Source organism: Neopsephotus bourkii, unplaced genomic scaffold (assembly GCF_033783945.1).
Source record: "Neopsephotus bourkii isolate Nb327-2 ecotype Australia unplaced genomic scaffold, CSIRO-AGI_Nbou_v1 NB_1831, whole genome shotgun sequence".
Taxonomy (NCBI): Eukaryota; Metazoa; Chordata; class Aves; order Psittaciformes; family Psittacidae; genus Neopsephotus; species Neopsephotus bourkii.
Genome location: NW_026902304.1, coordinates 679,137 through 692,910, shown reverse-complemented (window position 1 = coordinate 692,910; position 13,774 = coordinate 679,137). Strand labels below are relative to the sequence as shown.

General features: G+C 36.5%; 1 protein-coding gene across 6 annotated transcripts in view; it reads right to left on the bottom strand.

Moving 5' to 3' along the window:
* AGTPBP1 (ATP/GTP binding carboxypeptidase 1) overlaps window positions 1–13,774 on the bottom strand; it is a 69,599-nt gene that overhangs the window by 39,027 nt on the left and 16,798 nt on the right. For 3 of the 6 annotated variants that reach the window (XM_061343941.1, XM_061343938.1, XM_061343939.1), the window contains 7 exons: window positions 7,173–7,291; window positions 6,559–6,626; window positions 6,100–6,163; window positions 5,588–5,734; window positions 5,183–5,314; window positions 3,190–3,283; window positions 1,690–1,727 (listed from right to left, as the gene is read on the bottom strand). In XM_061343941.1, coding sequence (XP_061199925.1) covers window positions 1,690–1,727; window positions 3,190–3,283; window positions 5,183–5,314; window positions 5,588–5,734; window positions 6,100–6,163; window positions 6,559–6,626; window positions 7,173–7,281 — 652 coding nt within the window. In that variant the 5' untranslated portion in view covers window positions 7,282–7,291. Of the gene's footprint in view, window positions 1–1,689; window positions 1,728–3,189; window positions 3,284–5,182; window positions 5,315–5,587; window positions 5,735–6,099; window positions 6,164–6,558; window positions 6,627–7,172; window positions 7,304–13,774 lie in introns of those variants that run through there. The other 3 variants (XM_061343937.1, XM_061343942.1, XM_061343943.1) reach the window with 3 other exon arrangements.

The window sequence follows — 13,774 nt, the reverse complement described above, 5'->3', positions numbered from 1 at the left end:
AACATACCTGTCCACACAGACAGTGTAGATACAAGACTTGAAACAAATGTCTTAACACTTATAATTCATACAGTTTTACAGCAACTATCATTCATATTTGATAAAATCAAAATACCTCTACCCAAAATACTGTGTAACCGGTATGACAACTGGTTCTCTCACATCAGAGGTTAGTGGTTTGATGAAAAGATTTACTTATATAAAGTGCAGGAAGTTGGAATGTCAAAATCCCTCAGGACTGAGTAAGACCTCACAATAAATTTATTTTCTTTCCTTAACATTAAAATTTAACTGCCAATTCACAGGACAGAATACTGACAATAATTAGGAAGTATTTGTTTCCCTAAATTTTCCAAGGAGACAGTCCAAAATTAGTAAATACATAAATCTGTAAATCCAAGGTATCACACTGATCAAACATGAGAAAACTCAGCACTTTTTAATAATCAGTAGAGAATTTTACTGTCATTTGTCTGAAATGGCTTTCTGCAAATCTGATCACACATCAGTTCTTATCCACTAAAATTAGGAATGCTGTAGCTCTTACACGACTATTTGGAGAGAAAGATATTTTAATCCCTGACAGTTACAATGCTGGTACAAAATCTGGCGAGATGACATTTGTCAGGATCCCTTGCTGCCAGCCGAGACAGGCAATGTCTGGGAAAAGACTGCTGCTCTGTTACTCTTACTTCCACTTCATGAGCATCACTGACACAGTTATCATTAGGACCCAAGACCTAATTACTCAGAAAGGTACCTGAAGAAAATCTGTATTTTCCCCTGCCATCCAAGAGATATTTTCAGACATACATTATAAAGATGATGCACAGGAATTAAGCTGTAGATATCTGTGGAGGCAGTGTTCTCTCAGAAGAATGGATATTTGGTACATAAACTCTGAATAATCCCGAAAAATACAGCAAGGCCATGAGAGGCCCGAGGAAGCAGTGCAAGCAAGATAAGAAGAAACTGGACTGTGCTAAGACACAAAATAGTGGACTGTTAGCACATTTTAAAGGTTAAGTTCTCATACGCTTACCAGTTGCTGTGTGTTGCAGGAGTATGTATCAAAGCATAGTATACTGAGCTATTGTATATGTATTCAATCATCATACAACAAGCTATTGAACATGTATCTAATTATATTACAGCAAGCTATTGAAGATATATCCAAATATTGTACAGCGAGCTATTGTAAATGTAACTGTAGTTGCAGTGTATTACAAGAAAATATATCCAATTACAATACAGAAAGATATTTTAACCCGAGGCAGAGAAATGGTATAAAAAGAACTGATGTACTATAATAAATGCCTTTTGTCTGATCACATTGATCTCTGACTGAGTCCATAATTTTTCTGCGGCAGAGATCTATTATTGAAGAGCACTGAAGAGGTCAGTGACTGTAAGAGGCTATTTCTTCACCTTATATTCAGATCAGTTCTGCAGAATCAGCACTGGCTTTCTGCTGCATAACTGTAGAAACAGTAACTGATTTTTAAACATATGTGTATATAACACACAAATTTTAGAGCACCAGGGACTGCAGATAAAATTGTAGCCTTATTTCTAAATTTCATAGCCTTGATTTTCTTTTGGCCAGAGATTTAATATTAGTTTTGCTCTGTATATATAAATACATACATATATATGTATCTCAACAAGACAGTTTCTTGTATCACTTACTTGATTTTAGCAATGCAGCAAGTGTGTCTAAAGCAACCCTGTCAACATAAAAACAGAAGTCAAAACAGCAACCAACCAGTAAGCTTAATCAGCAACACTGTAAAGCTATACAAAATATTGACTTCTAATATATTTATTTAGCACCTATCCTCATGTTGTCTGGGTTGCATTGTATCACAGACTTTGCTTTTAAAATTTTATTTCACTAAAATATCATGCATTTCTGCTATTACTGAAATTCAGTGGTGAAATTTCAAAATACCAATGCAACGGCTGTACAAGCTTTGAGCCCTTGCAAAAAAAATACGACAATGTAATGTTTATGAACAATACTCAGTAGGTGAGGTACTTCTGAAAATCATGCCTTTATGCAGCAGCAGAACAAGTACTTCCACACACCAAAGGACATTATTTTAGAAAACCGTAGGTGAAAACTGGCACTGTGTGAATATATTAAAGAGTAACGCTCATCAGTCTGTACTACAATACAAGATTGTCAGTATAAGATTTTTCTTGTACACAAAGATCTTGCCTCAATTAAATCAAGTTGTACAACTCGAAAGCATATATACTTATTTTTACCCCCTTTGCCTAGATAGTCTAGAATAAGATGTGCGAAGCCTGTAAACAAGGATATCACGATTACTCACATCATGGAATAATAAGTTCATATGCCTAATTTTAGCTGGAGCTTACAGGCACAGGGCACTTTTTAAAAAAGACACTCCAGTGATCACAAATACCAGATTCACGCAACACAGAACTAATTTTTATTTATACTGAAGTCAGAACATGAACCATGTGAGAGTATTATTTTGCTAACAAGATGAAAACTTCCAATTACATAATTCAAAAAGGTGGTAGTGTACAAAGAAAGGGCTATCCACTTATTTATTTTTACCTTAAATTCTTAAAAAAATAAACCAACAAAAAAAACCCACCAAAATGGAGGAGGGGGCAGAGGAAATTAAAATCACCACGTTAAGATACAGAATGATTTTTTAGTTGTTTTTCTTTTTAAACACATTAGCCAACCGACAGATATTGTAGATATTCCTATTCTGTTTTATGGTTTTGCTCTGAGAGTCTAGAATTTCTCTGAAGGAAAATAGAAGGAAAATTCTATTACAAAATAAAATAGTGTCACTCTAAATACACAAAGGAGATGTGGCAGCCAATTCAACAAACTGAATAATGATGGGACTGTCTTGACCTGTTTGTCCTGATCTGGGGATTACTATTATATGACTTCCATGCAGGAACATTATGGACAAAAAGTAACATTTATATTATTTTACCAGTACTGTAACTAGAAACTCAAATATTTTGTGTTACTCTACCGGATAAAGTTAAACTATTAGATTTGTGGTTCTCCCTCTAAATTCCCTTTAACTTTCAAATACAAGTGAAATTTGATTTCTCTAATATTATTTTTCATTTACAAGTTTTGAAACATATCTAATAGTTTTCTATATGTTATATTAAAGAGACCTTACTTACTTCATAAGGCTAGTGTTCTTTTTACTAAAAGGGCCAATGATCTTAAACATCAATTCTACAACTCCATTCTTTCCCAGGGACACTGCATTTACAGCTGGAAGGGTTAAAAACAATCCATTTTAAGACAGTATAAGAAAGGCAAAAGGAAAAATCCATCTACTTAAACTAGAATACATGCGAGTTAATTCTGAAGCACAAAAATGTTAGACATGTTTGTGCTCGAAGACATATCATGACAAACAGACACTACTCTGAACATAATGAGTGTGACAATCCAATCCTGATAAAACTTGGAAAGGAAGAAAAAAATTATTACTTTACACATGAAATTATGTACATATTCCAGCTCACACTTTTGCTTTCTTTGTTATTAGATATATCATAAAAAGAATTTTCTTCCGAAATATCTCACAGTTTATCAAGACAGCAGGGTTTCTTCAATTTCAAGTCTATTGGTTTTTATAACTTGCTATGATCCTTCAGTATAGTGATAAGAGAGCTACGTCCACCTGGATTTGAAAGCCAAGTGTTTGCTGTAAAATTTAGAAATGGCAATATATACAAGACTTCCTGAGCTGCATGTTATGCATATGTGTTCTCAGGAAAAAAAACAACAACCAACCAACCAACCAACCAACCAACCAACCAACCAACCAACCAAAACCTATGCTCAAGAAATGGACACTGGATGTTTGTATAGCTGAAGCCAAATGCTCACTGAAAATATAAACTGCTGAAACAGGCATAGAAATTCAGTTCCCAGCTGAGATTAGGAATATGCACTCCTAACGAAACAGAGAGAGAGCAACTAAAAATTGACTTCAACATAATGCAAATGTTGTTATACTGCAGAATTTAGTACCTGAACGCAAGTAGCAATTTCATCATCATAACCAGCATCACACCACTGATACCTAAGAAGTTAGAACTCTATCCTGGTCGTAACCGCACACAAGATTTTAAACAAAATTTAAAAAAAAAACATACATCAGAATGTAATAAACACCTACTTTTTTCTGTTTAGAATGAGTGGGAAACACAGAAATATACAACTGATCTAAGCAGAATCTAAATTAGAGACTCAGTTCAATCTCCTGTTTTCAGGATGAAGCAAATTTTCAGCTAAGCTATGTAACTAAAGTCTTAAATTTTGAACCATATTAGATCACTGTCTGACAGCCCAACAGAATTAAGTCTTTCACGTTTTGAAAGTATTTGGACTTTATGAATTATAGGTGCTTATATGAATGTCCTGAAAACATAACTTACAGATCATCAAATCAAATCTCTTGGAGGAATGCTGTCATGTTTTCAATTTCTCACAATTTTTAAGAGGTTTAAAGGCCATTTGGAACTCAAAGGAAAACTTATGAGAATCTGACAGTAGATATACAGCAAGAACTACATTATTTGCATCAACTTCCTACTGCCTGCCCAAACAATGAATTAGGTTCTTGTGGAAGAACATCAGCCCACTAGTAGGGCACTTCAATACAAGGAATAAAGGAAACATTAAACAAAGAAGTAAAGTATTTCCTGTTTTAATTTAGCAGTAATTCTTACTTCAATTTAGCAATCAAGAATGAAATAACGAAAAGCAAAAGAATCATGAGCATGTATAATAAAGAGAACAATTATTTAATTTGAAGTGCTTCTGCAAGCACAATGTTAGCATTTCTACTTTAGATCTTAAAGCATCACCATTTATACAAATTAGATGACTCAGAATTCCACACATCCAATACCACTGTTAACCCTGACAACTATATAAACTATATATACACACACATAGACTGAACAAAAAAATGTATAAACATGCTTCACAGTTTTTATTAGAATTTAAGCAATTTGATGATATAAAAAGCAAATTCTCAGATTAAAAAATATTAAAACATCTAACATTAAACAAACATTTAGATCCAATATTTAAACCATGTCTAGATAAAAAATTTTATATCATGTGGGAAAGAAAATAACTGTCTGCAATACTTACAGCTGGTTGAGTAAACTCTTAATACTTGAAGACACGGCAATATTAGTCTGTGGTTCTGCAAATTCTGCTTCACTAAATTCAGTGATATGTTTAGGGCACCATTAATTCTTGCTTTCATGCCAATCTTTTTGTCTGACATCAAAGAAACACAAGATAAATCACACTAATTTTGATTATTATAAAGAAATGAAAGCTAAATAAACTGTGAATTCCTTCTACTGATAATGCCAAGGCTGGGTATCTATTTTTCACCACTCTTTCCTCCTCTCTATTTTACTCCTATTGCTCTCCTCTACTAATTCTGAGTAGACGATGCTTATACCATAATAGAAAGAAAATTTTCTAAAGTGTCAATACTAAAACTGTAAAGTATTAAGCCATATTATGTAAGTGTATTATTATCACCTTTTGGACCAATTTTTGCAAGAAGGGTATGAAGAAGCACCATTAATTCTTCATTTGGTGGGGAGTCTTTGCTGGCAGTCAAAAGCAGCTGCAATAAGATCTGTGTCCCTCCTTTAGTGACCAAGATGCTTGCCCTCCGACCACCACCTAGGAATTAAAACATAGCTGTATTTCTGAAGCCAAAGAACAATTAAGTATCTAAGTTAAAGTTATCATAAAGGAAGTCTTTAAAACAGCAATATTTTCTTCATATGTGAGTACACTGTGCAAAACCATGCTGGATTTAGGCTTATAGCAACATAAGTTATTTCTGCCTGATTGTTTGAATCGTGACTTCAGTTTTTATGCACTTTTTATTCTGCATACAAATCAGCTTTAGCAAATATCAGGGAAAAAAAATAAAAATCGAAAGACAACAAAACCAACCAAAAAAACAAACTTTAAAAAAAACGCACAACTCTACAGAAGAATAAAGGAATATAATCACAAATTATTACTTAATGAAAACTTACCAACTGAAATTACCTCTATGAGAATATTCAATATATTTAGGATAGTTTGAGGATCTTTTGTATTCTGCAATAAAAACACAGAGATTTCTTTGCTTAATATAGAAGTGTAATACAGTGGTTTAGATGCTTAAAACTCAAAAGAAACTGCCACCACTAAATCAAACAACTTACGATGTAACCACCCAGTTAACCATCCCACTATGCAGTCTGAATTAATGACTTTTTTCCAATTAAAATCTGGTTTGTAGTATGGAGCATTAATTAGAACTTATAGTTGACAAATAATTTCTTAGTATATTATTTCTTAGAATATTTATACATAAGTGAGAGACTGTATCTAATCATTACAGTCCTGTTTTGAAGACTATCTAGGATAACAACATACTTAATAATATGAAAACCAGTGGTAAAATGAAAACTTCCTATGTACCCATAACCACATAGATTAAAAGGATTTACCTCTAGAGTTGACAGGAGAACTTCTATTCCATTGGAGCCCTTAGAAGTCATCTCCTTCCTGGTTTTTTCTGCCAGTGAGAAAAGACCATTTCTCTTTTAGTATACTAGCTTGCAGTAGGGGGAGGGGGGATAAAAAAAAATCAAAAAAAAATCATATACAGATTGATCAGAAACCTGCACTGTGCAAGTAACAAAGACTACTGAAAACTGCATATATGTATATAAAACTGAAATAAGTAAAAGACTTAAGTAATTTTATAACTGATTTTTTCTTTCACTTATTCAATAATCTTGTCATGCCCTAAGGAAAAAGAAAAAAAATACACCAACTGTAAACAAAAGAAAATGTAAGAAATCTCTCTTCCAGACAATTCTACTTCTCATTTGTGTGAATCATTATTATTATTTAAATTATAGCTGTTTGAGAACAATTTGTAATCAGTACTTTACCAGATGGCATTTAAACATGACCTTAAATGGGCACTTCAAACAATCAGTGACAAAAACAGGATAACAAAGTTTACCAAACAGAAATCAAAAGTCCCGCAACGAAGAAATAGAAGAAGAAAGGCTCAAAAGGAAAAGTACTAAAACCACAAAACTTGGATACTTACCTTGACTCTGAACCAGATGAAGGATCTTTGAGGTAACATATCTGGCACTGTCTGCTTCTCCTAATACAGAGCCCAAATTGATCTTCTCCAGCTGTGACAGCAGAGACATAGTCCGAGAACTAGTAGAAACACTGTAAGACAGATTTTTATGTTCATTTTTCCAGAGTAAGGGGAACAGCTAATCTACCTTCATATTCTCTCTCTATTGGAAACCAGTCTCAATTCTCCTTAATTTTGGCAAATTTAAAGATTTTGCAAAGCCTGCATTGCAGTTAACTAAATTTATACAACAATAAATTTATACAACACCATCTCCATAAGCAACTGCAAATAGGGAAATTGGTTGCACTGCGTAACAAACATATATGTAAAATGTTGTTTACTTATGTCAATTAGAGTAACTTGTACCTTATAAAGTTTACCTTAAGTGCCAGGATACTGTATCAAATTTGCCATTAAAAGGAAAATTGACTACAAACAGTGCCCAAGATTGTTTTTCTTCAGGCCAGTGTTTTAGAAGTAAAAGAAAAGTTTATCATTCATGAAGTGAGCAAAACAACACCCACCAGCTGAAGAAAAATAACACCATTTTGAAGAAAAAAACCTCACTTTTGAACATGTCCGAAGCTATCATCAGAGTTTGGATTCACTTTGAACATAAGGGTATTTTGACCTAATGTCATAATATTCCCTTGAAAATGTATTTTAATATATGAAACAGTTTCAAACCAGACATCCACATAGACAGGTAGATTACAAACAATGAACAGTCAGCCTAGAATCGTTTTATCTGTTCTTTAGTTTTAGATCACCACAATAATTACGAAGAATAGTTTTGAGATTCACATTTCTACGTGAAAGTAATTTTTAGACAAACATTTAACATTTCAATTATAGCCATGTCATTAACTACAGGAAATCATGATTTCCAAGGATTAACTACCTTGACTTTCCAGTTTTGTAACATTAGTGTCCTGCAATAATCTACAGTAATTCATTTTTACACATACACTGTTCTATCTGCAATAAAACTAAAGTATATAAGATCAGCTTTATAAATATTGTCAGTTTTGTTTATAGCAATGAGGCATTATTTCTCCCTGATTTGTATTTTATACCTGTGAAAAGCTTTCACACTTACAGTTAACTCTACTAATAATTAGTTTAAATTTGAACAAAAAAGTTAAAATCAAGAAAAAAGGCAGGTGATGGCGAAGGCTGTGAAAGCAAACTGATAAAGCAGCTGTTGAGGAATCTGCTTCCACTGCTTTCATTTTTTCCACACTGACATCTAAATGAGAAGCATAACCCAAAAACAATTACAGATCAGAGATGATACTTACAAGCTGTCAGCATCAGTAATAAGCAATGGTTACAGTAATTATAGATCTTAAATAAAATTAAATTTTATCTTGTAAAATAATTGTACCACCTTCTCAGTTATTTGGTTTTGATCTAGAAGTTGGTTTTGATCTAAAATAAATCTGTCTTGGTCGCTGAAATATTATTTTCCTTGTGTAAGTGCAGCATAATCTCTCTAATCCTTTCTTATAATCCAAAATAATAAACAATAAAGCCATTATCATTTGCATAAGCTTTGTTTTGTTTATTTCCACTTGTTTATTTATCCACTGAATTTGAAATACTCCAAAATAAACCCAAGATTTTAATGAATTCTACAAGCTCTGTTGATCTGGTATACAAACTGACTAATTTCCAAAGCATACTATTTTCACCAGCTCCACAATCAAAACAAGAAAGAGTTCAGCCAGCCCACCTATAATCCAATGTATAAGAGAACTGCTGCTTCAATTTGTATGTGTGTGTTTGTGTTTATAATATATACACGTATAATTTCCACTGTGGTATATCACTGCTTTTGAAATAAATGTTGTTTCAAAGCTGGAAGCACTCAACAAAGCAAAAATGATCCTTAGGAACAAATAAGTTTTTGTAAAGAAACAAAATTTGTTTACAGGCATCAAAATTTCAGAGCTAACCTCAGTTTTGACTGCTGCAGCCTGCAAAATTCAAGCTACACTGACACATGGAAGTAATATACCATGTACAGAAAGTTAGCATCTAATATAATTTCTTCATACTTACTAAAAGTTCTAAAAGGTTTAGAAAGGGTAAGTTGTTCTCTGCACTGGCGGACACAACAATTTAAACTCTAAGATTCAGAGGTACAATCTCCTCCTGGGGCAGAGTTTCTATCAAGAGCAACGAGCACTCATTGCAGCGTTTAAAGAGATATCTTTAGAATGGTTTTAGGTTATTTATTTTGGATGAAGTCTTTCAACAGAAATATAGTATATGCACTTCACGTCTTCAGCACACCCAATAAAGTGTTCTTGAAAATAACGTAAGCCCAGAGTCTATGCTGAAATGTAAATTAAAGTCCTTATTTCCTCTTAACTATAACAGAGTTTTCTTCTTGAAACAAGAATTTTATTCTTATTTATTAATAGTCTACACTAATAAACATAGTGGTTATACTATTATGACAGCTTTCCATGCCTGCATGGTAAATCAAAAAAGCTGTAGGACAGGAATTATAGCAGCCAGTCTGACTGACTCTGATCCTGTGCAAGATACTGCTGGGTGAGCCCATCTGACCTAAGAATAAAATGGGAACCCAATGTGCAATGGGATTCTTTTTAATATTTGTAATATAAATATATACGTTTGACCAACAAACCATTCAGGATCCGAATCTAGAAAATAGCTCTCCAAAACAGAGAAGCACCATGGAATTCAGTATTTTTTTATCCAACAGCTAGGTGAACCACGGAAGAGTCAGAATGGCAGAATAAAAACTGTTCTCTCAGAGGTAAATCTCCTCCTACACTGCTGACTTTGCAGAACTTCACATGAACACTCTGAACACTGTGTCCAGCCTTTTGTACAAGACCTGTTTTCCCACAATGTGAAGAACTTGTTGCAAAAAGAGGCATTTTTCACCCCACCCATTCTAAAGCATTCCCATAAAAACACTCTGTAGTCACCAAGGGTTAGACTGAGTGTCTAAAATTTTTAGTTACAAAAATCATGACTAAGGAGCACAGGAAGAACCTTCATAAGGCCATATAAACTATTCAGAGTTGGATGAACACCACAGATGCTCTTCGTGACAGACCTATGACCAACCAGTCCTTAACTGCCTGCAAAAATGGTGATTAAATAACCAAAGGCAACTTGATTCTAACACTTTTATTTCCTTCATTTGAAAGTCTACAAATCTTACTATTTCTGGCTCTCATGACTACAAATGCCCTTTATCCATTCCAGTTGTACACCCGTCTAAGTACAGTACCATGTACATATTTCCATCAGGTATCAGTTTTTGCATTTTGCAAGAGTATTTTGAAATCTCTTGGTCCTCCAATATTTTTGCAGATCTTTCCAGGTTCAAATTTTCTGCAATTTAAACAGTAACTCTTTCTTCGCTTTCAGACCATTAGTCAAAGCTCAAAATATTTTCAGGCATTAACTAACCACAGACTGAAAGAAAGAGCACATCCAGAAACAAATTGTGCACTATTTTCTTATGACAGCACAACTGCCTCTGGTATACAGTCAGTGATGCAGGGCACTTGGATGGAGCACTTTCCTTAGCTTCCTGATGGCAGTCAGATGCAATGGTTATGTCAGTAAAGCTTTAAGCACATACGTGGTATTTTAATGTCACTTTCCCACTCATCAGACCTGTTACTCCCTCACACATGAAAAATCGGATGTATTTTCAAGAACTCAAACTACCTTTGGCTGTTTGACGCCTCACTCATTTGGACAGTTCTTCCAGGATCCTTCTGTACAAAGAAGAGAAGATGGCTGATCTACTGCTACTCAGTTTTTCCTCCCTGACTCCCACACACACAGCCACTAGGTTTGCCATTTATGTCTTTCACTACTTAACCCGAACTTCATGAGTTCTGAAGACAATGGACAATTATTATTTTGGGATGAATTTAGATTTTCTTTAAGCACCCCAAAAAGTTTACCACACTTATTTGATCCTGTACACTGCATGGCTCAACACACAGGAAACCTGTTTCTCCATCCCACATTCAAATGCCACAGTTCAAAACACCCCTCACACCATCACCTTACTTGCAGAAAGCAACCATGAACAACCCTGCCATTATCTCAACTGTTGCCAAAGCATACAGCATGACTCTAGCTAACCAGACTCTAGCTAATAAATAATTGTGTATTTCGTTTTCTGGTTATGAAAGCTACGAGTAGAGAGGAAGCAACTGCTCAGACATTGAGGAACACAAGACATAGGGGTTCATGTTTGAGAGAACTCACTCAAAAAGAAAATGCCTTCTCAAAGAAAGTTCCTTCATTGCAGAGACATTTCTTCCAGTCTCACCAACTATAAAAATGTTTCAAGCATTTTTTCTCTGTTTATGAAGATGTGCTAGATTCACAACTCCCCATTACTCACTGGACACTACCTTTGCTATGCAAATGCTACACCCTTTTAAGCATCTGCTCACAATGAAAAAGATAACTCTACTGGCTGTCATGGCAGCTTGTAAAAACTCTGTTATCTTAGAATAGTTTTAAGCTATTCATTTTTCAAGAAGCCTTGCAAAAGATAACAGTCAAATTAAAGAAGTCATCAGAAACTTTCAGTTTCCCAGCTGTACCCTCCTTCCTCTGCAACTTCTATCTGCACTCAGTCAGCACACTGACGGTATGGCCCAGCACAAGCAATCCAGGAGGTTCCTCGACTGTGTGGAAGACGACTTCCTTCTGCAAGTAACAGAGGAACCGACAAGGAGAGGTGCCATGCTTGACCTTGCACTCACCAACAGGGAAGGGCTCGTTGGAAATGTGGCACTCCAGGGCAGCCTTGGTTGCAGCGAGCACGAGATGGTTGAATTTGAGATCCTTAGGACAGTGAGAAGAGCGTGCAGCAAGCTCACTGCCCTAGAATTCAAGAAAGCAGCCTTTGGCCTCTTCAGGAACCTGCTTAGTAAGGTTCCATGGGATATAGCCCTAGAGGGCAGGGGGGCTCAAGACTCTTGGTTGGTCTTCAAGGATCACCTGCTACAAGCTCAGGAGTGTTGCATCCCAACTAGAAGGAAGTGCAGCAGGAGGGCCAGGAGACCTTCTTGGATGGATAAGGAGCTGATGAGGAAAATTCAAAAGAAAAAAGAGTTTTATAGAAAGTGGAAGCAAGGACAGGTGGCCTAGGAAGAGTACAGGGATGTTGTCCGGGAAGCTAGGGACCACGTTAGGAAAGCTAAGGCCCAGTTAGAATTAAACTTGGCTAGGGATATTAAGGATAACAGGAAGAGATTCTGCAGGTACATAGCAAATAAAAAACAGATTAGGGAGAAGGTAGGCCCCCTCAGGAAGCTCTCAGGGGAACTAGCTACACAGGATTTGGAGAAGGCTGAGGTTCTGAATGACTTCTTTGCCTCGGTCTTCTCTAGCAAAGGCTCTGACCGCACCACCCAAGTCTTGGAAGGCAGATGCAGGGACTGTGAGAATGAAGACCTTGGCCCCACTGTAGGAGAGGAATTGGTTTAAGACCATATTAAGAACCGGAACATCCACAAGTTCATGGGTCCTGATGAAATCTACCTGCGGGTCTGAAGGAGCTGGCAAATGAAGTTGCTAAGCCACTGGCCATCATATTTGAAAAATCGTGGCAGTCAGGTGAAGTTCCCAATGACTGGAAAAAGGGAAATATAACCCCCATTTTCAAGAAGGGGAAAATGGATGACCCGGGGAATTACAGACCAGTCTGTCTCACCTCTGTGCCTGGCAAAATCTTGGAGCAGATTCTCCTGGAAGGCATGCTAAGGCACATGGAAAGGAACAAAGTGCTTGGTGACAGCCAGCATGGCTTCACTAAGGGAAAATCCTGCCTGACCAATTTGGTGGCCTTCTATGATGGGGCTACAGAAGTGATGGACAGCGGTAGAGCAGTTGATGTCATCTACCTGGATTTGTGTAAAGCGTTCAACACTGTCCCACACGACATCCTTGCCTCTAAATTGGAGAGACATCAATTTGATAGGTGGACCGCTCAGTGGATAAAGAACTGGCTGGATTGCCGCACACAAAGAGTTGTGGTCAATGGCTCAATGTCCAGCTGGAGACCAGTAATGAGTGCTGTCCCTCAGGGATCGGTGTTGGGACCGGTCTTGTTCAACATCTTTGTTGGTGACATGGACAGTGGGATTGGGTGCGCCCTCAGCAAGTTTGCCGATGACACCAAGCTGTGTGGTTCGGTTGATACGCTGGAGGGAAGGAACGCCATCCAGAGGGACCTTGACATGCTTGCGAGCTGGGCTGATGCCAACCTCATGAAGTTTAACCATGCCAAGTACAAGGTCCTACACCTGGGTCAGGGCAATCCCAGGCACAGCTACAGGTCAGGAGGAGAAGAGATTCAGAGCAGCCCTGCGGAGAAGGACTTGGGGGTGCTGGTCGATGAGAAAATGAACATGAGCCGGCAGTGTGCGCTCGCAGCCCAGAAAGCCAACTGTATTCTGGGCTGCATCAAAAGGAGTGTGACCAGCAGGTTGAAGGAGGTGATCCTACCCCTCTGTTCTGCTCTAGTGAGACCTCACTTGGGA